General features: G+C 37.3%; 2 protein-coding genes across 5 annotated transcripts; one reads left to right on the top strand and one right to left on the bottom strand.

Annotated features, from left to right (window-relative positions):
• The first annotated feature begins 898 nt into the window (after window positions 1-898).
• LOC107799186 (L-arabinokinase) lies at window positions 899-22570 on the top strand. 4 transcript variants are annotated; one of them, XM_075246670.1, is made up of 28 exons: window positions 899-1295; window positions 2161-2268; window positions 2367-2435; window positions 2570-2653; window positions 3130-3206; window positions 4020-4086; window positions 4304-4361; window positions 4448-4515; window positions 4610-4672; window positions 5697-5750; window positions 5822-5924; window positions 6006-6115; window positions 6221-6397; window positions 6531-6703; window positions 6800-6968; window positions 8260-8343; window positions 8997-9122; window positions 9501-9631; window positions 9711-9792; window positions 17171-17258; window positions 19309-19352; window positions 19452-19547; window positions 19626-19702; window positions 20209-20406; window positions 20838-21003; window positions 21221-21292; window positions 21767-21970; window positions 22268-22570. In XM_075246670.1, the coding sequence occupies exons 1-28, from the start codon at window positions 1206-1208 to the stop codon at window positions 22388-22390; spliced, it is 2961 nt and encodes a 986-aa protein (XP_075102771.1). In that variant the 5' UTR covers window positions 899-1205; the 3' UTR covers window positions 22391-22570. The 4 variants fall into 4 exon arrangements, with proteins under 4 accessions (XP_075102771.1, XP_075102772.1, XP_075102773.1 ...); XM_075246671.1 differs by lacking the exon at window positions 20209-20406; XM_075246672.1 differs by lacking the exons at window positions 9501-9631; window positions 9711-9792.
• A 1485-nt stretch (window positions 22571-24055) lies between these two features.
• Window positions 24056-27155, bottom strand: LOC107825431 (AIG2-like protein D). Its single transcript, XM_075246767.1, has 5 exons — window positions 26797-27155; window positions 26121-26193; window positions 25241-25333; window positions 24258-24341; window positions 24056-24158 (listed from the first exon to the last, which is right to left on the bottom strand). The coding sequence occupies exons 1-5, from the start codon at window positions 26922-26924 to the stop codon at window positions 24066-24068; spliced, it is 471 nt and encodes a 156-aa protein (XP_075102868.1). The 5' UTR covers window positions 26925-27155; the 3' UTR covers window positions 24056-24065.
• Window positions 27156-27262: the final 107 nt, after the last annotated feature.

The raw sequence follows: 27262 nt of genomic DNA, 5'->3' as shown, positions 1-27262 counted from the left end.
GAATATATAACGTCATGCTATGAATGCCAAAATTCTCTGTAACGGATTGTGTATCCATTAAATATTTGTTTGTCCTCATTTGCAATGTTCCCCTCGGGGTCTGCCCGATACCAACCGAAGCTGTTATTCTCGGTTTTAGTTTCTACTTTTTTCGTCTTCCTTTTGTCTCCGATTTCACGTGCCATTCTATTATTCGAGTATTTAATATGAAGCGATTTTACCCCACACTTATATATGGATGTTCAATGTAATTTTACCCAAATAAAAATCCAACATATTGGTTTTTCCTTTTAGGGATGAGAATATCTTCTTCTTAGAGCATATATCTAATGCATGTCATGAAATTAATACCGACTACATTCAAATTTCAAACAATGGAGCATTAGATAATCAAATAAGGTAATGAATTCTAAAATTTAAAATTTCTTAACGTCAAATACGTGTGGTTATTAATAGAACTTTTTTAATGCTATAAATCTGACAAATTAAATCAATTTAAACCAAACGCACCTAATTACATTGACACGTTTTTCATGATAGGAAACGTGAACAAAGAAGACATATCGCAATACATAAACTATCATTCAATAAGTCAAGTAAATCCTCAACAATTTAAATACTCTTACTTTTCAATTTAGGTGATATTCTTTCTCTTTTAGTTTGTGTAAAAAATAATAGTATATTTTTATATTTAAAAATAAATTAATTTAAAAAATATTACTTTAATTTCACTAAAATAGAAATATTTATAATTTCCTTTAGAATAAAATTCAAAAGTAATTTTTTTTAAAATTTCGTACACGTCAAATAACATTAGATAAATTGATATGAATGGAGTGGACTAGAAAACGTTTTTTTTTTAATTTTAAAATAACGGAATCCGTGGAGTATGATTCCATGATTCTCTCCCAAATGTACTGAACTTTTCCCTTTCTCATTTTTAGTACAAACAAACAAATCCCATAAATATTGAAGTCAATTTATTAGTCATGGATAACTAACACGGATAAGGCTGACACATTCAGCTGATGATGTCAATTACACCCCCCAACAAATCCCATAATCTTTCTTGTACTCAAATACAACTCTGAAACACCCTCCTATTAAGAGACACTCAAGTTCCGTGTTCACTTTCATAGTTTTCTTTGCGGGGTTTAAGCATTTGAACAGAAAACAAATTTGCAGAGAGAAAACAAATCAAGAAAATGGGCACTGAGGAGTCCAAGAAACGCCCTCTTGTCTTTGCTTACTATGTTACCGGTCATGGCTTTGGCCATGCCACTCGAGTTGTTGAGGTCTCTTTTTCTTCTCTATTTAGTCTAAAAATGTAATCTTTAGAATATTTTTCTCTTTGTGTTGGTGGGTGTCTCTTTGTTTCTGTAATATTTGATCACTTGGTTGTTCTTGATCTTGTTGCTTCATCTGATCATGGATTTTTCTTGAATTGGAGTTGCATGTGATTTCATTACTTTGATTAACTACTTAGTTGCTGAGATAGGAAGTTGAACCAGAAAAGAACTGGTCTTCATTGGTTACTTTCATTTGACTGTTTGTTGCTAGTGTTATCAAGAACCAATATATTTGTATATTTTAGGTTTTAATTTCAATTGGCTTATTAGATAAGTTTGCAAAGTATTTCCTCTGTCCCAATTTATGAAAAGATTATTGAAACTTGAAACCTGTGATCTAAAACAAGTCATAGAGATTTGTGTGTCTATAAATCTATCTCACTACGGGTAAAATGGGAAGTTCAAAGTTAATTCGTTTCTAAATATAAAAGATGTCACTCTTTTTGAGACAAACTAAAAAGGAAAGTGTACGACGTAAAGGCAAAGGAAAAATGGGGAATGGTGCAATTGTTTAATTAAGAGCAAAAGCAACTTTTTATAACAATAAGGGCACTGTTTAATTGCAGTAATGTATTTGTCCAATCTTAGTAAAATGAATGTAAGTAGAGTGCTGTCCCAATGGCTGTGCTATTTCAACAAGCGTCACGATCCCTCAAGTGTTATGATTTCATAGTTTAATTCTGTAGATGATGGTGCATCAAAAGATAGTGCAATTTCCCTGCTTGTCGGTTGTGGTTTAAATCCTTATTCATTGTCTTGCATTATGGAAATTGATTCCTATTTCAATGGCTGTGATCATTTTGCTGCTTAGGTCGCTAGAAATCTCATCCTAGCTGGGCATGATGTTCATGTCGTCACGGGTGCACCTGACTTTGTCTTTACATCTGAAATACAATCTCCTCGGCTTTTCCTGCGCAAGGTCTGTTGATCATCAACTGCTCCCTTGTTGAATAACTCCTAATTTTACTTTTTCAATGAATTCATTTAACTATTTTTAACATTGTATAACACTTTTAGGTATTGTTGGATTGTGGAGCAGTTCAAGCTGATGCTTTGACAGTGGACCGTCTTGCCTCACTAGAGAAGGTATACCCGCTTACTGCTTTCAGCCAATTTAGTGAAGATTATAATTCCATTGCAGTTTTTCTTTGTTATATTGTTAGATGAGATATTATTCTTGCCTGTCTTACTTGTTGTATGTGTAAACTTTGTTGCTTTAGTATTCTGAGACCGCTGTTGTACCACGTGCATCCATCTTGGCAACGGAAGTGCTGTGGCTCAAATCCATCAAGGCAGATTTTGTGGTAAAAGAATTGATTCTCTTATTTCATCAAGAACAAATTAAAAGTACTTTGCTGGCTTTCTTTTATTTACTTCAATAAGTTGCCTGACTTTGAGGCTGCTATTAGTAGCCACTGTGTTAAATAGATACGGGAATGTAAGAGTGAATAGAAATGATTTAAAGTGAATACTTAGCACTATTCTTTTTGTGAAGTAGTCTCTGTTTTGTAGAATAAGAATGTAGGAAGGTATCATTTCTTTTGGAAGCTTGGCTTAGGAGATAAACGACCTTGTCGATCTTAGCACTACTTTTTTGTGCACTGCTCTCTGGGTTACCAGTACCACTATAAAGCTGGTTGTTCATAGTTATACCGGCAATAACAAAAGGGAAATTTTTTCTCTTATTTCCAAAAAGTGGTTATTGTCTTTTCTCGTTTACGTCTCTCTAAGTGATTTGGGGGAACTTTATGATGTTTATGTGTATGTATTCTGGAAACAGGTATCAGATGTTGTTCCAGTTGCTTGCAGGGCAGCAGCTGATGCTGGAATTCCATCTGTTTGTATCACCAACTTCAGGTTTTCCACTTTAATCCCCTTTTTTACTTCATAACTTCTTTTTCTTCTTCCTTTTTTTTTTTGGGTGAAATGGAAGTGTACATAACGATACAACAATTATTCAGGTAAATAAAGCTCAAAGTGAAATACTCCTAGCTTGCTTCTTCAATTGGAGGTTTAGAACGGGACACCCATATTATATACACATACTTTTAAGTCCTAAAGAGGTGTGAGAGGTAAACATTGGAGGGCCTACGGAGAGGTAGAGATAGGCCAAAGAAGAGGTGGGGAGAGGTGATTAGGCAAGACATGGCGCATCTTCAGCTGACTGAGGACATGACCCTTGATAGGAAGGTATGGAGCTCGAGGATTAGGGTAGTAGAGTAGGTAGTCTACAGTGTTCATAACAGTAGTATTGACACGCAATCTCGCTTTCTGTGGGCAATAGGTTTTTATGACTAACCGTTGTTTTCTTTCATTGTTGATTATCTTAATATCTTGTTGTTTTTATTCTGCTTTTATATGGCTTTTTGGTACTATCCCTTCTTGTCTATATTTTCATTAATGTGGTGCTTATGCTTTCCTGAGCCGAGGGTCTATTGGAAACAGCCTCTCTATCCTCACAAGGTAGGGGTAAGGTCTGCGTACACACTACCCTCCCCAGACCCCACGGTGTGGGATAAGACTGGGTATGTTGTTGTTGTTGTTGTAAGCTGTTGTACAACCCTGCAATTGATGGAGTATGCCCCTTTGTTGGTTGTCATTATGTTCGTTCAGAAGATCTAGGTTCAACAAACACCCCTTATATATATGCCGTTATTTATTTTCTTGTAGCTGGGACTTCATCTACGCAGAGTATGTAATGGCAGCTGGAAATCATCATAGGTCAATAGTGTGGCAGGTGAGATCTGAGAGCTTAACCGTTTCCTGCTACTATTTCATTCCTTAGCTTGATAATGCTTTATTATAACTCTCACACTGTTAGCTTTGTTATGGTTGCTGATTAATTGTGAGATGTGAACCTTGTCCGAGTTTTACCTACAGTTTATTTCAGTTTAATTATATTCTTCCATAATGTTAAATATCTCTTCTTTTTGGTGGCTTTATGTCTAATGCAGATTGCAGAGGACTATTCCCATTGTGAATTTCTTATTCGGCTGCCAGGATATTGTCCAAGTATGTTTGTGTGCCGCGTACCAAAATGCTGTTTTATTTGTTTTCCTGCTCTTCATCAACTATAGCTCAATTGCTTAATATCGCAGTGCCTGCTTTTCGTGATATAATTGACGTGCCGTTGGTTGTAAGGAGATTGCACAAATATCGCAAAGAGGTCAGGAAACAGAATGTTCACTCTTTGTTTGAAAGAGCTTGAATAATTGTGAAAATATGTGTCTAGAGATGTTAGCTTATTTTCATTATTGTAGGTGCGGAAAGAACTTGGAATTGGGGAGGATGTGAAAGTTGTTATTCTGAACTTTGGTGGACAGGTGAGTCGACAAATCTCTTTGACTATGTCATCTAGTGAATATATCAACAGTGTTAAAATATGTCAAGAAGCTTTGGCTGCAGAACTGAATTTGGTTGCTAACTTTGCTTCCCCTTTTTCCTTTGCAATTTGCCAAGATCGCGTATCATCATGTTCTTGTTCCTTAATCAGTTTTGACTCTTGTGTTTAACTTCAATTTTGGTATTTTTAACCATGTTTGGTTCGGCCCATGATCTTGGTGCTGTAAAGTAAGCGATATTGATTTGCGAATTAGAAAGTTTAGTAATATAGTTTGATAAGGCAAACAAAGAGTAATTTATCAGTTTTACGATTGCTTACCTGTTCCAAAACGAAAGAAGTTGTCAATAACAAGATGAAGCTAAAACATTTTCAGGTAAATAGAAAACATAGTAATAACTTTTGAATGAAAAATACTCCCTCCCTCCCATTTTATGCTCAACTATTTTTAGATATTAGTTTGTCTCGAGTAGTATAGAAGTAGTAATGGAAGAAAATATTTAAACAGCTGTTAAAAAGTTAATTTATCTAGGAAATATCACATTAAAGAATAATTTGATTAGTTAATTGTATTTGAGTTGTGAAAGTTGTATAGAATGATATAATTAGTTAAATGGTGTCAAAGAACTTCGGATGTCCCAAAACAGAAAGAGTTTTGTGTTAATTGTGAAAGTTTATGTTTTCCAGATTTATTACCATTTACCGTAAAGGAAGGGGTAGTTCTGGAGTAAAAGATATCTTACTTTGGGCATCTCAAAAGTGAAAGAGAAAGAAAAAACATCTGGGACAGAGGGCATATCAATTTTGTTGTTTCAATGTTGTCTTTCACAACTTCTCACTCATAGAAATATCCAATATTTAACATATCGATACTAGAATAATGGAAGGAGAACCTTGGAGCAACGGTTAACTTGTCACCTATAGGTCACATATTCGAGCTGTGGAACCCCCCCCGCTTTTTTTTTCTTTTTCAGATTCTCGAATAATGCACCTATTTTCATTTGTAGCCCGCAGGTTGGAAGTTGAAGGAGGAGTACTTACCAACTGGATGGTTATGCCTGGTATATGATCTCTTGAACTTTCAAGCCAATGTGGTATTTCCTAATTTAACATCTTTCCTGTCTAAATTCAGGTTTGTGGTGCCTCTGAGAGCCAGCAACTACCTCCAAATTTCATAAAGCTTGCAAAAAATGCATATACTCCGGATATAATGGCCGCATCAGACTGCATGCTAGGTAAATTGCATCACTGAAATGCTGGGTAAAAAGTTAAAAGTTATTCCAATAAAGCCCCTTCTGAATGGTCTTTTATTCCAGGAAAAATTGGATATGGTACCGTTAGCGAGGCCCTGGCTTACAGGTTACCATTTGTATTTGTTCGTAGAGACTACTTTAATGAAGAACCATTTCTCAGAAATATGCTTGAGGTAGAGTAAATTGGCAGAAGTTTCTTTCTTTTAGTTATTTTTCTTTATTACCTCAAGGTTTTTGTGAAGATATACTGGAATTAAAGCCTATAATTTTAATAATAGTATTATCAAGGTGGTGTTGAGATGATCAGAAGGGATTTACTTACTGGACATTGGAGACCTTACCTTGAACGTGCAATGACTCTGAACCCATGTTACGAAGGTGGAACTAATGGTGGTGAAGTTGCAGCTCGTATTTTACAGGATACAGCTTATGGTAAAAACTATACATTAGACAAGGTAAAGTTTTTGTATTCACTAATCAAATAATTCCTCATTTTTGTCTATTTTGATTAAGAATAATCCAGTAGCTAAACTAATAAATGTGTACCCAGTACTTATATCCTGAGATTTGCTCTTATCTGACTTTTAGCTGAGTGGGCCAAGAAGACTGCGTGATGCCATAGTTCTTGGATATCAATTGCAAAGAGTTCCCGGTAGAGATCTCTGTATTCCAGATTGGTATGCAAATGCCGAAAGTGAACTTGGTCTTCGCACAGGATCACCTACTGCTGTAACAGCTGAAAATAACTCTCTAACAGACTCGTAAATTCTCTTCTTACATCCCATTTGTTCAGCGTTGAACAGAATAATTGCTGAGTGTTAATAAGGGTTGATGTTTTTGATTTTCTTATCTTTTAGATATCCTCAGGACTTTGAAATTCTCCATGGAGATTTTCTTGGTCTGTCAGATACGCTAAGTTTCTTGAAGAGCTTGGCAGGATTGGATGCTTTGGTTGATTCCCCAACTAAAACAGGAAAGCACAGCATTAGGGAGCGGAAAGCTGCCGCTGGTCTTTTCAATTGGGAGGTCGTCTTCATTTCATGCCAAACTCTGTTATGTAATTTTATTTGGTTGACTAACACTGCAACTTCTCACCACTCATCCTCACAACAACCCCCCCACCCCCACCCCCCCCCAACCCCCCCAAAGAAAAAAAGAGAGAAGAAAGTGAACAAGAACCAAAGAAAAGAGGAACGTGTAACTGCCATATAGAGGTGAAGCAGAACTCATAATGCTGCTTTTTCATCCAACATTGAGTCATTTAATATTTCGGGCACAAATATAAATGGTGCATTCAGTGTTGTCAAAGGCGCGCTTAAGCCCTAAAGCGAGGCTCAAAACATGTTGAGCGCTTCGCCTCGCTTTGTGGGCGCTTCAGTGTCGCATCAAGGCTCTAAGGCATACTTTTTTTTGTCAATGAGTGTAATCATGAAAAGGCGACACTAAACAATTGATATTTCACTTTATCATAATTGTTTTGTCCATATATTTGTTATTCATGCTTATAATTATTGGTCCTGGACTACATATACATATTTTTACTTTTTCTCCATTTTCGCCTTTTTTCATTAAAGCCCATGCTTTATTTGCGCTTTGTGCTTAAACCCCAACGGGCCTTAGAGCTTTTTTGCGCTTTTCGCCTTTGATAACACTGGGTGCATTGTTCCATTGAATCAGTTGTGCCTATTATGCCTCAAAGCGGAAGTGGTGTAACACCAAAGGTTGAAGGGGAAAGTGAAAGAGAAGAAATGAGAATGGGGATAAACAAATAAATAGAGGTAGAGAGAGATAATAGAAGTATTAGAGAGAAAAAAGAGAAACAGAGAGAGACAAGAAGGAAGAGGAAGAAGAGAGAATGAGAGAGAGAAGAATAGGACGGAAACAGAGAAGGGAAATATGGGAGAGGGGAGGAAGAAGAAGGGTGTTAAAGAGGAATAGAAATTGCAGTACCAAATCCATCAATCCTATATTACTTGAGTCCCTAAACAAAGTACATGAGAGTCTTATTTATAGGTTAGGGAATTCTGAACTTGGAACTTCTAAAAATAGTGCAGCTTTATCTCTAACTAAGAAGATAAGACTAGATGAATATTATCGCTAACCAGATTTTATAAACTAGGTGCGGGCAAGCTAGCCCGGACACGACGGTTATAAAAAAAGATTTTAAAAACTAATAATAAGAAAAGATTTAAAATAAGTCAAAGATAGAGATGGTTGTTCCCTTTTATTTCTTTTTAAACTTTAAAGGTGAACTTTCCTAATCTTCTTGAAAAATTCTGTCATACTTGGCTTACTCGCCTAAAATTTCTATGTATAGGAAGACATTTTTGTGGCAAGAGCACCTGGAAGGCTAGATGTGATGGGTGGAATTGCTGACTACTCTGGAAGCCTTGTTTTACAGGTATCCTACCATTACTTCTTTCACAATGATGCCTATTCTTGTTTGTTAGACTAACTGGTATAAAGACATCCCAAACTTGTAGCTTGAGCTAAGATTGTCTGATTCAGCTTTGAATTTGTGTATGCTTTCTATTTCATTGACCACTTGGTTGCTCTCTGACCGCGCTTTTTGCATTCTGAATATAATTCAAAACCAGCCTTTTAAATGTTAGTTATATTGTTGCTTCCATTTGAAGTAATAGGACATTCTACTTCAGTACTATTACTTTTTTCTTTTTGTGTCTTATATAACATTCATCAAATTTTTTGCATAAACACATGCCAGAATCGTCTACTGCTGTATATGCACTATGCATCTGTCTGTTATCTTAATACAAATATGTTAAATGTACCTACTAATCCTCAATTTCTTGACTTCTTATCTTGTTACTCCACAACTCAGATATTCCAATTTTCTTTGTTTGCCTACCTGTTGTCTATTTAATGTTATCTCATTACCTTTTCCATATACATACTTATTGAAGCTTTCCTATATGCTTTCTGAAAAGGCTTGACTGGTTAAGGGTTGTTCGCTGAAGTTTAAAGAGTAATACTTTCATTGTTCACTTAATGTTGTTGCTCTCACTTCTCGAATTGCTGTGAAACATCCTACAGATGCCAATTAGAGAAGCCTGCCATGTTGCTGTTCAAAAGATTCACCCTAGCAAACAGAGGCTGTGGAAGCATGCTTTGGCTCGGCAGCAGGCCAGAGGACAAGGCCCTACCCCTGTGCTTCAAATTGTATGAAATTCTCACTAATAATTACTTCTTTTAAGCATATGTTAGTGTTGAAGCTGGTGACTCGGTGAAGTTAGCTTTTCTCGTCTATTTTAACCTCAATTGAAGGGACCAGGTTGTAAGTGCAATTTTGAGGTGGTACTAGAATCTCTCACCACTTACGGACACACATGAGAAATTTATAGTCTTTTTCTTTTTGAAATGTGATATAGACTTGGTAGATGTGATAGTTTTTGCCTGTTTCTATGTGGGATTGGGTAGCAAACAAGCTGTTTGAAGTTCTCAGTATCAGGAATCAAAATAATTTCAAGAGCATAGCTGTTTTGATTGCAATCATTATCATTAATTCTCTTGAAGCTTTACCGATTTGTGACTCAATAGGTGTCATATGGGTCAGAACTGAGCAACCGTGGTCCAACGTTTGACATGGACTTATCAGATTTCTTGGAAGGGGATGAACCCATAACTTATGAGAAAGCGAGGCAGTATTTTGCCCGAGATCCTTCCCAAAGGTTTTGCATCCTCTCATTCTGCATTTTCCCTACTTGAATGTCTTATCTTAATGTTATACTAACTTCAATCCAATTTTAGATGGGCTGCATATGTTGCTGGCACAGTTCTAGTTTTGATGAAGGAACTTGGCATATGCTTTGAGAATAGTATTAGTTTGCTGGTCAGTCCAACTCCATTACCCATTGCCTTGTCGTCTCCTAGCTGGAAATTGTTTGCTTTCCATCTATTACTTGAATAACTGAAATTACAGGTGACAGTTCTATGTTTCTCCTCTATGCACCACCATTCAATGGTAACATCTCCATTAACATCCTGATAGTATGTGCTGCTTACGTACTTGTCTCCATTTCATGTGAACATAATTTCATCCTGAAAACTTTTTCTAGTTGAACTTTCGGGTAACTATAAGATTATACCACTCCATAATATCCACTCATGTTGTCATAAACTCACTATTTCAAACAATATTTTTTTCTGACCTGTCAAACTCTCTGATGTGGTCCTTCTGTTAGTTTACAGATATGTACATAATGTAGTCCTTGTAGAGTATAGCTATAAATAAGGACCTCTTGTATTGTATTAAGTATCTAATAGCAATAATATATTTTCTCCCGTGCTTTTCCACATGGTATCAGAGCAATCGTGAGAGATTTATCGCTGTGCATAAATTCCAGCGACTCCGGGAAGAGAAATCAGTCAACCGGAAGTCTTTTATCCGGCAAACACAGGTTGCCGCAGTAAAAAAAAAAGAAGCCATTTTTCGTCAGTGTTGTGCAAAAACCAACACCACCACGAAGTAGATCGGCCTCCGGCGACCAACCTATAAAAATATCTCCGTCAGAAGATCCTCCACGTGCTCCCACGCGCCGCCGGAAGAAATTTTTCCGGCGAAGTTCCGACGTCACGCGTCGGCGTGTGAGGCCCTTTCCGGTCACTTTTTTGAAAAATTTCTTTGGAACAAATTGTTCGCAAGGGAATTCCGAGCCTACCCATCCAGGTTACACCAAATTCCGACCACCTTTATATTTTTCCGGCGTGAACAGTGTTTTTCCCCCGGCAGCTACAGTAAGATTCCGACGACTACAGTACTTCCTTACTCCGTTTCAGTGGATTACAGTTGATTCTTTCTCTTATTTGGTACTACCTCCGTTCCAGTTTATGTGAACCTATTTCCTTTTTGGTCCGTTCTAAAAAGAATGACTCATTTCTAAATTTGGAAACAATTTTGCTTAAACTTACAATTCTACCCTTAATGAGAAACTTTTATAACCACACAAATACTCTGGGTCCCATTTTGAATTGTTTAGGACCACAAATTCCATCTTAAACTTCGTGCTCAGTCAAATAGGTTCACATAAATTGGATTGGAGGGAGTAATAATTTGCAACAATGTCTTTGAGATTTGATGTTTTTGGGTCTAGAAACATGAGTTCTGGAAGCTCTAGTGTTATGATTACCTCGGAACCTTTAATGGGAAGTTTAAACTACTTAGCTTGGGCTTCATCTGTCGAGTTGTGGTGTAAAGGTCAGGGTGTTCAAGATCTTCTAATCAAATAGTCTAGCGAAGAAGATGAAAAGGCGATAGCACTTTGGGCAAAGATCGATGCTCAGTTATGTAGCATCTTGTGGCGATCTATTGATTCCAAGTTGATGCCCTTTTTTCGTCCACTCCAAACATGTTATTTGGTTTGGGCAAAAGCTCGTACCTTATACACTAATGGCAGGAATTAGATATGTCTACTTGGGTCAAGTACATGCAGTCATGGAGGAATTTGAGAAGTTGATGCCAGTTTCTGCTAGTGTTAAAAAACAACAAGAGCAGCGACAGAAGATGTTTCTAGTTCTTACCCTCGCTGGACTTCCTAATGATCTTGATTTAGTACGCGACCAGATTTTGGCTAGTCCGACTGTTCCCACAGTTGATGAAGTATTTTCTCGATTACTCCGCCTTGCTGCAGCACCAAGTCCTTGATTCCTCTGTTCTCGCATCCCAGACAATGGATGTTCGGGCGTCTCAAACTATGGAAAATAGACGAGGAGGTCGTTTTGGAAGATCTAGACCCAAGTGTTTTTATTGTCACAAACTTGGACACACTCTTGAAATGTGCTATTCCTTATATGGTCGTCCACCCAAAAATGCTTACATTGCTCAGACCGAGACTACATGTAACCAGGGATTTTCTTTATCTAAAGAAGAATATAATGAGCTCCTTCAGTATCGAGCAAGTAAGCAGACATCTCCACAAGTAGCCTCGGTTGCTCAGACTGATACTTCTGTTGCTGGTAATTCTTTTGCTTGTGTTTCCCAGTCTAGTACTCTTGGACCATGGGTCATGGACTCAAGCGCTTCTGATCACATCTCAGGTAATATATCACTTTTGTCGAATATTGTATATTCACAGTCTCTTCTCACTGTTACTTTAGCCAATGGATGTCAAACTAAGGCAAAAGGAGTTGGACAAGCTAATCCCTTGTCTTCTATCACCCTAGATTCCGTTCTTTATGTCCTTGGCTGTCCTTTTAGTCTTGCATCTGTTAGTCGTTTGACTCGTGCCCTCCATTGTGGTATATATTTTATTGACGATTCTTTTATTATGCAGGACCGCAGTACGGGACAGACAATTGGTACAGGACGTGAATCAGAAGGCCTTTACTACCTTAACTCACTCAATCCTTCCAAAACATGTCTAGTTACAGATCCTCCAAACCTAATCCACAGACGTTTAGGACATCCGAGTTTATCCAAACTTCAGAAGATGGTGCCTAGTTTATCTAGTTTGTCTACATTAGATTGTGAGTCGTGTCAGCTTGGGAAACATACCCGAGCCTCCTTTCCGCGTAGTGTTGAAAGTCATGCAGAGTCTGTTTTCTCCTTAGTTCATTCTGATATATGGGGTTCTAGTAGAGTTAGTTCAACCTTAGGATTTCGTTATTTTGTTAGTTTTATTGATGATTATTCAAGATGTACTTGGCTTTTCTTAATGAAAGATCGTTCTGAGTTATTTTCTATATTCCAGAGTTTCTGTGCTGAAATCAAAAACCAATTTGGTGTTTCTATTCGCATTTTTTGTAGTGATAATGCCTTAGAATATTTATCTTCTTAGTTTCAGCAGTTTATGACTTCTCAAGGAATTATTCATCAGACATCTTGTCCTTATACCCCTCAGCAAAATGGGGTTGCAGAGAGAAAGAATAGGCACCTTATTGAGACTGCTCGCACACTTCTAATTGAATCTCGTGTTCCGTTGCGTTTTTGGGGCGATTCAGTTCTCACAGCTTGTTATTTGATTAATCGGATGCCTTCATCTCCCATCAAGGATCAGATTCCGCATTCAGTATTGTTTCCCCAGTCACCCTTATACTCTCTTCCACCTCGTGTTTTTAGGAGCACGTGTTTTGTTCATAACTTAGCCCCGGGGAAAGATAAGTTAGCTCCTCGTGCTCTCAAGTGTGTCTTCCTTGGTTATTCTCGTGTTCAGAAGGGATATCGTTGTTATTCCCCTGATCTTCGTAGGTACCTTATGTCAGCTGACGTCACATTTTTTGAGTCTAAACCTTTCTTTACCTGTGCTGACCACCATGATATATCTGAGGTCTTACCTATACCGACCTTTGAGGAGTTTACTATAGCTCCTCCTCCACCTTCGACCACAGAAGTTTCACCCATACCAACCGTTGAGGAGTCTAGTGTTGTTCCTCCTAGATCCTCAGCCACAGGAACACCACTCTTGACTTATCATCGTCGTCCGCGACCTACATCAGGCTCAACGGTTTCTCGTCCTGCACCTGACCCTACTCCTACCGCGGACTTGTCTCTTCCTAGTACACTGATTGCACTTCGGAAAGGTATACTGACCATACTTAATCTTAATCCCCATTATGTCGGTTTAAGTTATCATCGTGTGTCATCTCCCCATTATGCTTTTATATCTTCTTTGTCCTCGGTTTCCATCCCTAAGTCTACAGGTGAAGCATTGTCTCATCCACGATGGCGACAGGCTATGAGTGACGAGATGTCTGCTTTACATACAAGTGGTACTTGGGAGCTTGTTCCTCTTCCTTCAGGTAAATCTACTGTTGGTTGTCGTTAGGTTTATGCAGTCAAAGTTTGTCCCGATAGCCAGGTTGATCGACTTAAGGCGCGTCTTGTTGCCAAAGGATATACTCAGATATTTGGGCTCGATTACAGTGATACCTTCTCTCCCGTGGCTAAAGTAGCATCAGTCCGCCTTTTTCTATCCATGGTTGCGGTTCGTCATTGGCCTCTCTATCAGCTGGACATTAAGAATGCCTTTCTTTACAGTGATCTTGAGGATGAGGTTTATATGGAGCAACCACCTGATTTTGTTGTTCAAGGGGAGTCTCGTGACCTTGTATGTCGCTTGCGTCGGTCACTTTATGGTCTAAAGCAGTCTCCTCGAGCCTGGTTTGGTAAGTTCAGCACGGTTATCCAGGAGTTTGCCATGACTCGTAGTGAAGCTGATCACTCTGTGTTTTATCGGCACTCTGCTTCAAGTCTCTGTATTTATGTGGTAGTCTATGTTGATGATATTGTTATTACTGGCAATGATCAGGATGGTATTACCAATCTGAAGCAGCATCTCTTCCAGCACTTCCAAACTAAGGATCTAGGCAGATTGAAGTACTTTCTAGGTATTGAGGTTGCTCAGTCTAGCACAGGTATTGTTATTTCTCAAAGAAAATATGCTTTAGACATTCTTGAGGAGACATGGATGATAGGTTGCAGACCTGTTGACACTCCGATGGATCCGAATTCTAAACTTCTGCCAGGACAGGGGGAGCCGCTTAGCGGTCCTGCAAGTTATAGGCGGCTGGTTGGTAAATTAAATTATCTCACAGTGACTAGACCCGACATTTTTAATCATGTGAGTGTTGTAAGTCAGTTTATGAATTCTCCCTGTGATAGTCATTGGGATGCAGTTGTCTGCATTATTCGGTATATAAAATCGGCTCCAGGCAAAGGGTTATTGTTTGAGGATCAAGGTCATGAGCAGATCGTTGGATACTCAGATGCTGATTGGGCAAGATCACCTTCTGATAGACGTTCTACGTCTGGATATTGTGTTTTAGTAGGAGGAAATTTGGTGTCTTGGAAGAGCAAGAAACAAAATGTAGTTGCTCGGTCTAGTGCAGAAGCAGAATATCGAGCAATGGTTATGGCAACATGTGAGCTAGTCTGGACCAAACAATTGCTCAAGGAGTTGAAATTTGGTGAAATCATTCGGATGGAACTTGTGTGCGATAATCAAGTTGCCCTTAATATTGCATCAAATCCGGTGTTCCATGAGAGAACTAAACACATTGAGATTGATTGTCACTTCGTCAGAGAAAAGATACTTTCAGGAGAGATTGCTACAAAGTTTGTGAGGTCGAATGATCAGCTTGCAGATATTTTCGCCAAGTCCCTCACTGGTCCTCGTATTGGTTATATATGTAACAAGTTCGGTACATATGATTTGTATGCATCGGCTTGAGGGGGAGTGTTAGTTTACAGATATGTACATAATGTAGTCTTGCCCTACATTGGAATAGGATTAATATGTCCTTGTAAAGTATAGCTATAAATAAGGACCTCTTGTATTATATTGAGTATCTAATATCAATAATATATTTTCTCCCGTGCTTTCTCACAACTTCCATGAGCATTGCGACAAAGCTTCGGCAATGTATAGGTTGGTAGACCAACCTAGTTACTAACTTAGGTAATTTGTTCAGTTTCACTCCTTTTTGCGTGGATACCGCTGACAGTCTGATACCTTTATTTCCTGGATAATATTATTTGAGGCAAATAATTTATACTGTCTCAAGACAGTTATTTTGTTGCACATTAGAATAAGAGATAATTTAGAGACCTCCCCTGAGGTTCAGCCTTATAATACTAGCCTCCCATGTGGTTTACAGTCCCCTGTTTTGACTTTGTTGTAACAATTCCATTAACCTATTTATCACTGATGCAAACTATTATATCCTGACTAATTTTTCATTTCTGGTAAAGTAAGGTCGTAAAAAATGAAAAATTAGTCAGGATATAATATTTTGCATAAAAAACTAATTTTCCATTTCTAATATAATCTTTTATTTAATTTATTTTTTTAAGAATTCAATGAAAAAGAAATGGGTTAGTCAATAAATATCTAGCTCCGCGTTTTAAATATTTTCAGAAAGTGTGAAGTGCCTTTTATGCATATAAAGAGGAAAAATCATAAGCAACTTCTTAAAATTCTCCGGCGGCCGTAACTTGAAGCCATGTCATCTCCTATCTACGGCCAATAGTGCACAAAATTTAAACTTTCACTCAAAGTTTGTAACAACAGCGGAAATGCCATTGAATAATTAGAAAGGTGCTTGTGGGATGTACTAAACAAGCAGATCACTGCCCAAAATTGCTTTGCCTGCTGCATGTACATTTGCGACAACGACTGACGTAATTGGTGGCAACCCTGAAATGTTTTCTGAGTAAGAAGACAACTTGAAATGTCCGTCACTTATTCGTAGAAGAGCCTATCTTAAGGGTGTAGTTGGATCTCTTTTGAGTTCCTGCATTGGGTTTCATGAAACTTGTATACGGGTGAAACCGAGCCCGTGAGACGCCTCGGTTTTCGATGAAGTAAACGGAGCAAGAGACGTGACTGCAAGGAACCGAAATCGAGGCAAGGAGCCCTCGAGTCGAGGTCCGGGCAAAACGCCTGCCCTCGGAAGCTTCGGGGCCACGACCCCCAGATTCGATTCGAATCCCAAAAACCTCGGAGAGCATTACCAAATAATCGAGCACGACCAACAAAGGGCCGTGATATCCGTGACCAGCCGGATGTCACGGCGTCTCGGCACGTATTGGCAGAAAATCGGTGATTAGTAAAACGGAAGATTTTTACTTTTTATGGAATTGTACTTGGGGTAAAACTCCCATAGGGTCTGATTATTCATTAGGGACATTGTAACACGCATATCAAGGCAATATACTCTTATTTTCTATTCAAAGTTCTCACTTTTGTTCATCAGTTCATCATTAACGTGAGCCCGATCCTGAGATCGGAGGAAGGCATTCCATTAAAATGACAATTTATTACGTCCTTTATCTGTTTAATCTAACGCAATTCATCATTTGTATTGAATCAATCCGCGTATCCTTAAAACCACTTATAAATTTAATTGTTATCCGTTTTTTAGGGTAAACAAAACTAGCTAAGGGAATTAGGTTTTTTATTCTTAAAGAATTTGTTACAGAAGATATTCATAAAAGTAATTATTAAAAGAGCTCAATATTAGAAAAGGGCAAATTAGTTGAATTATATTAATTATAATAGATTAAGACATTATTACTAAGAAATCAAAATACGGGAGGTATGTGAAATAATGTTATGAAGTGAAATTTGAGGAAAGGACTCTGAAATTATCCCTTAATATTATGGTTAAGTAATTGGTGTCTTCTATTATCAAACTTCAACTTTTCAAGTTGCACCAACTTGAACAAGCAAGTTGGAAATAATATATGATGAGGCTCTTTTATGGACTTGCAGGTTTCTTCTGCTGTCCCAGAAGGAAAAGGTGTGTCATCCTCTGCATCTGTGGAGGTTGCTAGCATGTCTGCCATTGCTGCTGCTCATGGTAGTTACTCTTTCCACCTGTACACTTCAATTTATATAACTATGCAAATGTTATAATGAGATATGTACTTTTTTGTCGAGATGAAACATATAAACTTGACCATACAATACTAACTTTTACTAGGTAAGCGCGCACACATGGATGGTCTCTAAGTATTCTTGACTTTTATATCTAGCTAACTGGTGTAGATCCATTTCTTGAAACCCCCATCCTACTCGCCCACTCCCCCTTGATTTAGGAGGAAACTGAAAGCCGGTTTTTTTGTGTGTGTGTGTTTGGGGGGGGGGGGGTTCACAACATCCTCGGGTGTGGAACAGTGTTTAATTCATAAGGCGTTCACCAAGTCTAAGAAAGTTCCCAACTACGACTAGAAGGCGGTCGTTCCTGTCAATTAACACTAGTCATAGTTGTCAATTCATAAGGCGTTCACCAAGTCTAAGAAAGTTCCCAACTACAACTAGAAGGCGGTCGTTCCTGTCAATTAACACTAGTCATAGTTGTCAATTCATAAGGCGTTCACCAAGTCTAAGAAAGTTCCCAACTACGACTAGAAGGCGGTCGTTCCTGTCAATTAACACTGGTCATAGTTGTCAATTCATAAGGCGTTCACCAAGTCTAAGAAAGTTCCCAACTACAACTAGAAGGCGGTCGTTCCTGTCAATTAACACTAGTCGTAGTTGTCTGTGTTAGTAACATAGCATTGCTGACTTTGAGTGCAGCTCAAGCTTTATCTCCAAGAACTGGATTAAAAAGGACTGGGTTAATCGTCCAGTGATACACACATTATTGCTAATAGACCTTTATGTGAAGAATGAATGCATGCATGAAGCCTGGTGACATACGCGGGGGGGGGGGGGGGGGACCTAGGTTTATTAAAATGCTTCCAAAAAGCTAGGAGCCATCAAAGCACTTGTTACATAGCTAAATGTAAATAGTTAGACAATGTTGTGTACATTAAACATATTTTTGGAGCTCATTTTCCCTCCACTTTCTTCTCTCCATTTCCCATTCACCAATCTTTTAATCCCAACAAGGTTTGCTCTTTTTTCCAACCACAACTTTAATCTTTTAGTCCATTTTACTAGCATATTGAATTCATATTGCCCCAAATACCATCAAATAAAATTGAAACGGATAAAATATCTTCTTTAATTAAAGAAAGGCAATCATAATATTACCTACAAAATTGATTAACGAGCTGCATTATAATGATTAATGAAGATGGAGAATTAATGTACCTGAAATTAGTTTTTTATATTTAAGTTGACTACTAATTGAAGACACTAGAATTCAACTTTAAAATGAAAAAGGACATTATTTCTCAAGACCAACTAATTATCCCTTAACATTAAACATTTTTTTCTCATGCCCTATCTCAATCCATCTCCCGTTTTTCTTATTTCTCACGGCACTAGGACATGTTTATGCTGATGATTTTGCCCCAGACTCTCTTTCCTTATGCTTGATTCTGAATAGCTGATTCCTGTAATTCCTTGTTTCTTTCATTAGCCTTAAATTCATTCAGTAGACATGGCTGTTTAGATTTTTCCTGGAACTTATGAGGGGTTCTCTCTTAATTCTTCATCAGCTCACAATTTTGTATTGGCCAAGGGGTAGTTGTCAGTATAAGTGAACACGAAAGAGAAAGAAGAGAGAAGAAGGTTGAAGTAATTACAAATACAGTAATGGTCCTAAGGACTAGAGCTGCAATATAAAGAATGAACCAAGCAACTGTTTTAAGTGAGATATACTGAAGTGAACTTGGTCATGAAAATCTGACCAACCTGGAAAAGAAAATTAGTTGAATCTTGTCTGTCCCTTTCAGATTAGTATAACACTGCCTTCCTATTTTCATGACAAAATATCATGAGTTAGTAATGGATCTCTACCTGGACCACCACCACGCACGATAACAAGGGAAAAAACTCTCATTAATTTCTTAAAAAAGAATTAAAAGTTTTCTTTAGTCCAGTGATGTATAAGCTCCGTTTAACTAATCCTTAGCAATTTGAATGCTTTCTTGATAATGCACCAAAATCTTGCTTTCCAGGGTTGAATATTAGCCCAAGGGAGCTTGCCTTACTGTGCCAAAAGGTATTATTTTCTAGGGCTTCCAATTGACGATTTTTTTCTTCCAAGTGTTTGACGTTCAACTTTAGTTCAGCACCTGATTTCTCAGTCTTTCGGTAATAGGTAGAAAATCATGTTGTTGGAGCACCATGTGGGGTAATGGATCAGATGACTTCTGCATGTGGTGAAGCCAACAAACTTCTTGCAATGGTTTGTCAGGTACTGTTCCAATAATTGGACAAAATTTACTGAATTGACGTTTAGCGAAATGACTAAGATTGTTCCCATTTGTTGCAGCCTGCCGAGGTGCTAGGTCTAGTGGATATTCCTGGTCATATAAGAGTATGGGGAATTGATTCAGGAATAAGGCACAGGTATCAGTTTTAATGTTATTTTTTCCTCTTTAGAAGAAAAATAACCCTGTTTGTCTAGCTTCAGGTATCTGAGTTAATGGTTCCCTGCTTATATACTTTGCACATTTCTGCAGAAGCTGATTTAATTTTGAGCTCATGCAGTAATCTCTTCCACTAAAGATGCATGCTCCATTGAACTTTATTGTCGAAATTTCTGAACTCCCCAAAATTGGTTTCCTTGTCTGTTTTGGTTAAAGCTCTTCATGTCTTGGGGATTATCATGACTGGGATGGGTGATAATCATCTTTAAGTTTCAGAAAGAAACCAAATCAGTTGGAGACTATAAGGCCAGTTAGCCCAACATTGTTGTCAAAACATTAGGAAAATGCTGCATCTGTGAACATTAAGAAGGAAAAGATGATGAAACAACTGGATTGAAACTGATATGAGAATTATAGTAGAAAAGAAAGAAAAATAGACCCCTCTCCTTCTTTGTCCACGTTTTAAGATTTACCACCGCTGTGCAGTGTTGGAGGTGCAGATTATGGATCCGTTAGGATTGGTGCCTTTATGGGCCGAGAGATCGTCAAGTCTATTGCATCAACACTATTATCAGAGTCCCGGTTAGCGAATGGTAGTAGCCCTGATGAATCAGAGGAAGGCGGTGTCGAATTACTTGAAGCTGAAGCTTCATTAGATTACTTATGCAACCTTTCACCTCATAGGTAAAAAGCATGATCTGAAGAATAAGGAGAGCAATTTTTCATTTTCATTCTGATTAATGCATGTGATCTCTCCTCTTCTCCCTGTTTTCCTCTGCACTGTTGGTTGTTTTCACTTCTTTTCCGTAAATGTTATTCCTTTGTAACTGTGAACAACATTTTTTATTGTGGTATCATGCGCCAACTTACCATACTGATCCCTTTCTCCTCCCTGAGGTAATGATCCATATTCCTTTCTTGGTCAAAATGAAAAAACATGTTATCTCCGACCTCCACAATGAATTCATTCATACTTCAACCATGGAGACAAAGGAAAAGATAGATTGTTGATACAAATAACAATAAGAACGCCACTTATTGGGCATGTTTGTGGCTGTTCCAATCGGATCGGTCTCTTGACTTGTAATAATTCATAAATGGTATTGCTATTGTAGATATGAGGCTATGTACGCCAAGATGCTTCCTGAATCTATACTTGGTGAGTCATTTGTTGAAAAGTACACTGACCACCGTGACCCGGTAACGACAATTGACAAGACACGTAATTATGGGGTCAGAGCTGCTGCCAGACACCCTATTTATGAGAACTTCCGTGTGAAGGTTAGTTTTCTTCAATTGATCAATGCGTAGTTAGCACATCTAAAACTAATTTTCTTCTTTATATCCTAATGTTCAATTTTACTATTTATTTCTTCTAATTGAATGTCTTTAGACTATGGTGTCTGAATGTCTTATGTTGTCTTTGGATTAAACTACTTCTCAACACAATGGAACGAATATATGTGATCTGACTGATGATTTGGAATATTGATGACAGGCCTTTAAAGCACTGCTAACGTCTGCGACTTCAGATGATCAACTGAACGCTCTTGGAGAACTATTGTATCAGGTATCTCAATGTATTTCCCTTTTGTGTTTCAGTATTCAAGTTTCAAAAGGGAATGGCAATCAGAAGTAGCTTTTCTCTACTACTGAGAATTAGTAACAAGCGCAATATTAAAGCATAATAGAAGATTAAAGCCAGACATTTTCTCAATGTAACAGAGATTAATCTCCCTATTCAAGTTTTTTCAATGTAAGAAAGATTAATCTCCCTTATCAATAAGTCTCATTTAAGAGTTGCTTGAGGTTATTCTTGGCGACAATCTTATAGCCTTAATCTGTAGAGAACCCCAGTTCCTCAAATAAGCCAGAGGAACAACAAATTGAATCTTATACAAAAAGCTTGCTCAGAAGCTAATTTTTATTTATTTATTGGTTTTAATAATTCTCCCTATTTTAAAAGGGGCAAAGATGTTCTCGAAAGTGCACCTTTATGTATTAAGCTGACATATCCATTGTATATTTATTTCTTTATTTGCAGTGCCACTACAGTTATGGTGATTGTGGACTAGGTTCGGATGGAACAAATAGGCTCGTCCAACTAGTGCAAGAAATGCAGCACAGTAAGGCATCAAAATCTGGAGAAGGGACATTGTATGGTGCTAAAATTACCGGCGGGGGTTCTGGTGGAACTGTATGTGTAATTGGTAGGAATTCACTTAAGAGCAGTGAACAAATTCTCGAGGTAATGTCCCTCTCTTTTAAAGGCTACCTTTCTCCTCTGTTGCCTTCGAATTCACTATTTACCCCAATTCAAGAAAAGTATACAATTGTCATGTTTGTTCCAATATGGGCACTTTAAGTATAGCACACTTGTTAGAGACAGAATGTGGTAAAGGATAGTTGTGAAATGCGAAAATGTATTCTATGATATATTTTTTCTTCAGCTGAATGAGCTCTTTGTGAATGTTTGGTAGTGTCTTATTAATAGTACTGATTTAAGCAGAATAATGGGGCTGTTCCAACTCTTTTTAATGTGCAGATACAGCGAAGATACAAAGCTGCAACAGGATATTTGCCTATTCTCTTTGAGGGTTCATCTCCTGGGGCTGGCAAGTTTGGCTATCTAAGAATTCGCCGCCGCAGCCCTCCAAAGCAGAATTAGATTATTATTAGATTTCAGGACAAAAAATTAACAACATTTGTAAAATCATATAAGAGAAGACGAGTCGTTTGTGGCAAAATCATTGTGAAAGTTTGACTATATTAAAGCTTCTATTCTGGACTCACATATGTGACAAGAATTTCTACTATCTTCAATAAAATGCAAAAATATGTTGATAAATGCTCCCTCGAATTGAGTTGTATTTTTAAGTCTGACCTTGAGCGAACTAGAATTTTATACTTTCTAACATTTTACTGCACATCTTCAAACTTTTCTGGAAGTTTTAAACAGAACTGATTGTTTTGAAGATGTAATGCAAGTATTCTCTCTACTTGCTCTTTTTAAATGTTACATGGAATGTTTAAAACGGTTGCAATTTGATTGGTTTCTTCTTTAGACGTTAAGGAAAAAGAAAGTGAAGCAGTTTTATTTTTCTTTTGTTTGAAAGAAGCTAATTGCAGCTTCTTCTTAGAAGCAGAAGCGTCATTAAAAGCTAATTTTACATTCTTATAAATAATTTTTATTTATCAGTAAATATCCCTTATTGACTTCAAAAGGGTAATCAACCATTAACAACGATGTGTCTTTAGTAAACAGAAAAAGAAGGGAGAAGGGGGCCGGGGTGATTTGCGGGGGGGGGGGGTACTAGAGAGGGAAAATTCAAATATGTAGAAAGATTCAAAACTGAAGATCTCATTCAAAATGACCTTTAAGTCGAGTTGGAAGTTAAGTCATTCTTCTAATGCTAAAAATGAGAGGAGTGTATGTTTGGGATGCATTAACCAAAGAAAAAAAAGCAAAATGACAAGTTTGAATAGCCAATAATTAGAACCAGAGAAATGCTGAATGTGATCTTTTATAGATTGTGTACAGGCACAGATAACACTAGGGATGTAAATTGGGCGGGGCAGGGCTAAGATTTTGACCCGCCCCGCCCCGCCCCGTTTAGCTTTTTTTAAAAAAAATTGCCCTGCCCTATCAAGCCCTGCCCCGCCCCATTTAATTTTATTTCATTTTTTTCCTTTTATTTTTCATTTTGCGGTATGTTACATAATTGTTTTTTTACTTTTTCAACTTTTATTGAAACATTTAAAATTGACATGTCAATAAGAGTTACTATGTATATTGGTTGAATAAAATATGATTTTTATTAATTTTATATAGTTTATCAATAAATTTCCCTATCATTAATGCTTCAATCCAAGTAAATGGTGAACTGTTTAATTCACTTTTGGGACTGTGTATTTAAAATGTGAAAATCAAGTATTAAATTCCTTCTTATTTGAACTAGGTAATATAACAAATCTGTAAAAGAAATTAATCCTTTCTAAATATTTTCAGTCCAGCAATAGAGACATAACACCAATGCTTTGAAATTTCTACATACATATGACAATATGAAGTGTTCACAAGATCAAAGGGCTATTACCCCCTATCCCACAATCAAAAGGAAAGGGCAATGGAAAACGCTACTTGTAGTACAACAGAAGCAATAGACTAAAAGTAGTTGTCCTGTCCAAATTGATTTCCTGTTTCTAAGCTTAATTATCCAGACGTTTCTTTCTTTTTTGGGGGTTGTCCGTGGGCACTCCAGGTTCATGACAAACATCAAACCGTGGACTTAGTAGGATTCATGTGCTGCCACTTTGATTAGGCTGCTCCAGTTCTATAGGATTCATGTGCTACCACTTTGGTTAGGTTGCTCCAGTTCCTCCACAAACTCCATCGTCATTTTCAGGAAGCTTTTCTTGTGCAACTGTTCCCATTCCTTTTGAAGCATTTTCCATAAGAACATAGAAGTATGAGGACTAGCTTATACAAAATCTTGGTTAAGAAAAGAAGCTACTGATACGAGATCTCAGATTACCTCAAAGTTCCATTCACCGTACAAATTCGGGTCACTCTGGTCAGCCCAAATATATGCTTCAACCATTAATGTATCGGAACTGTCCTGCAAAAAGCAAAGACATCTATTGTGAACCAGATAAATACATTAAAATTGGAAAACTGAAATCCACGCGCCTCACTAGTGTTGTGTGAGGCCAGAAGTGCCAAAAGTATATCTGACATAGGTGGGAGATCTGGATGAAGTAAACCCACTTCGCTACATTTATGCCAACCATAACATTCTTAATAAGAACTAAAAAGCAATGGCAATGATATCACTATGACTAGATGATCATCATACCTATGAAGTTGTATCATCAATGGTTAATAAATAGAAGACCTGAAACTCCTACCTCCAAAGCACACTAGATTTCTGCCTCCTAGTCAACCACGAAACTTTTAGAAACAAAAAGATGACACAGATGAAGGTAGAACTACTCAAAGGGCGATCAAGCACTCTGAGATTTTGAATAGGAAATCATACAATTGTGACTAATAAAAAACGCATGCGGTGATCTTTAAGACTTATATCCAAAACAAAAGAAATTGACAGCCTAATTTCGATGAAAACTCTGCAGAACACTACTCGCTGAAGTGCTGGATGAGCACTTCAAGTGAACAGTGACGCTGCAGTAAAGAGCATGTATTTGTTGTAGGTGTTAGGCCCTCAAGCATCTACATTTATCGCCAAAAAGCACCCATCAATTGAAATAGCTTGATTTTTCCATTGAACCCAAAAATTTAGGAGCCATTTGGACAACATTTGGAAAAAGCTTTTTGAGTAATTTTATTTAATTATTTATTTGTTTACTTTTTTTTTTTTGTAAATAGCTTTTTGAGACAGGGAGTTTGAGTATATTTTAAGCTCTACAATAGTCTTGTAATGCTCTGGTGATGTGCCACTGCTATAACAAGAACGCAAATAAAGGACTACAGGAACTCTGGAACTTTGTGTATCAATACCGTCAGGGAAACATCAACAGTTCTCCTTTCATACTCAACGTCTTCAAATTTATCCAAGATATCCAATTCAAGGACAGTGATGCCTGAAAGAACCTGCATTTTGTCAAAACAAACATATCATTCAGAAGATGAGTAAGAGGTAAGATTTTATATTTTTCATTGAGGTCTCAATAACAAGGGATTGCATGCAGTAGTTGTTGTTACTTCTACTTTATAGTTGTATAGCACACGTATTAGCCTGTAGTCCCTGGACCTCTATAATGGAGGTCAGTCATCACATTCACCCACCAAATCTTTAATTTTATGGAATGGACTAGGATGTATAAGCTATACTCTGAGTGACCATAAGCAGCTATCCACTGGGTTCAAGTAATGCTTATACCCAATGTCAGAGGGAGAACTAAACCAAATGGCTGGCGATGATTCCACTTTTAACAAGAAAATTATGTCCCATAGTTTACTTAAAAGGTGAATTCGCTTTTCCTAATCTTAAATTTCCATAATCAATCAATTCACTTATGTTAACCTCACTTGAAAATATTACAAGTATCAAACCATGATGCACCCAGCTTTTGTCTGGAGACTTTGTAGTTTGTAATAGAGGCAGAAGTCCCTGGGCATTTAAAATGTGGAGATGACCAATATTTTCACCGAAAAAAGTAAATTTTGCAGCAAAAATCACATGATAACAGAATTGTTTTGCAATTCATTCATCAGATTATGTTCACATGATAGCTGAATAGCTAAGATGCTTGGAGGTAACCTTTAGAAGATAATTCAGTGATTTAGCATGTCTGGAACAGCTTGTACATATGATATAGTACGTATTAATAAGCATTGCCAATTCTCTAGGGCAATAAGTGGTAAATGTCAAACAAACCTTGCCATTAACTTTCTTGTTTTCTACAGGTAGAATGGCAGGATAAACACGCCCTTTGATGCTAAACCTATGGCTGAAGCAAAGCAACAGAATCAGTTCCTACAAGATGTTAGAAAAATCTATCACTCTATTACTTAAAGAAACATCGTAAGCAACGAGCAAATAGGACAATAACATATATACACAAAAAATTTAATTGAAAAACCCAAAATCGCATTAACTAGTATTTGAAAAGCTACAGTGTAAGTATTTAAGAACAAAAAGACGTATATATGTAATATAATGGTTGAAATCAACTACATGACATTTTCAAGAATCACAAGTAAGAAGGAATGTTGAAGCACTTGTAGCCCTCTATGTTAAAGTACAACATTTTTCACATAATACAAAGTATGAGATTAGTTGAAACTTTGATTCTGAGACAGATGAAATTAGCATTAAAATCACAATCTTCTATTTTAATTCATCTCAAAACCAGCACTATATCTCAAGCATATAAGAAACTTCAACACATACTATTAGGTTTTAATTTCTTAAGAAAAGCTAATCCCAAATATCCACTGAAAAACAATTTCAGCATCAATTTTACACACATAAGCTAAAAGGGTATAATAAATAATAATAAAAAAAAGGCAACATGCCACATCTATCGATGGTAATAGAACACAAAACTAACAAGTTGTGGAGAATGGCAGGTGAAGAAGGTGGGAGCCGTTTGAGGAGGGCACGAACGACGTCGTCAGCTAAAAGGCTGCCGTAGACGAAAACATTGAACAGCGATTGAGGACTACTGGCAGACGCCATTTAGCGGCTCCTTTCCAGGCAAAATCAAATGGTATGTTTGATTTCAAACTATGTACGCCTTACGCACTTTAGACTTCTGATTCCCCACAATGTTTGACTTTGCTTTTTGCGTCTACAAAGTAAGATGTTTGGTTTTTTGTTTTTTGTTTTTTGTTTTCTTTTTCTTTCTGGGACAGTTGGAAGTACACTTGCTACGGTACTTACCAACCACTTTTCTTTAGTTTTCTCCTTAAACTTTACCTCATCTCTAATTCCCCCTAAACTTAAAAATTTGATAGCCTCCTCCTCGTTCATGTTACAAACAACGTGAATACACTCTTTTTTATATGCGTGGGAGG

This window comes from Nicotiana tabacum, chromosome 23 (assembly GCF_000715075.1).
Source record: "Nicotiana tabacum cultivar K326 chromosome 23, ASM71507v2, whole genome shotgun sequence".
Taxonomy (NCBI): Eukaryota; Viridiplantae; Streptophyta; class Magnoliopsida; order Solanales; family Solanaceae; genus Nicotiana; species Nicotiana tabacum.
This window is presented reverse-complemented; position numbering and strand designations above follow the sequence as displayed.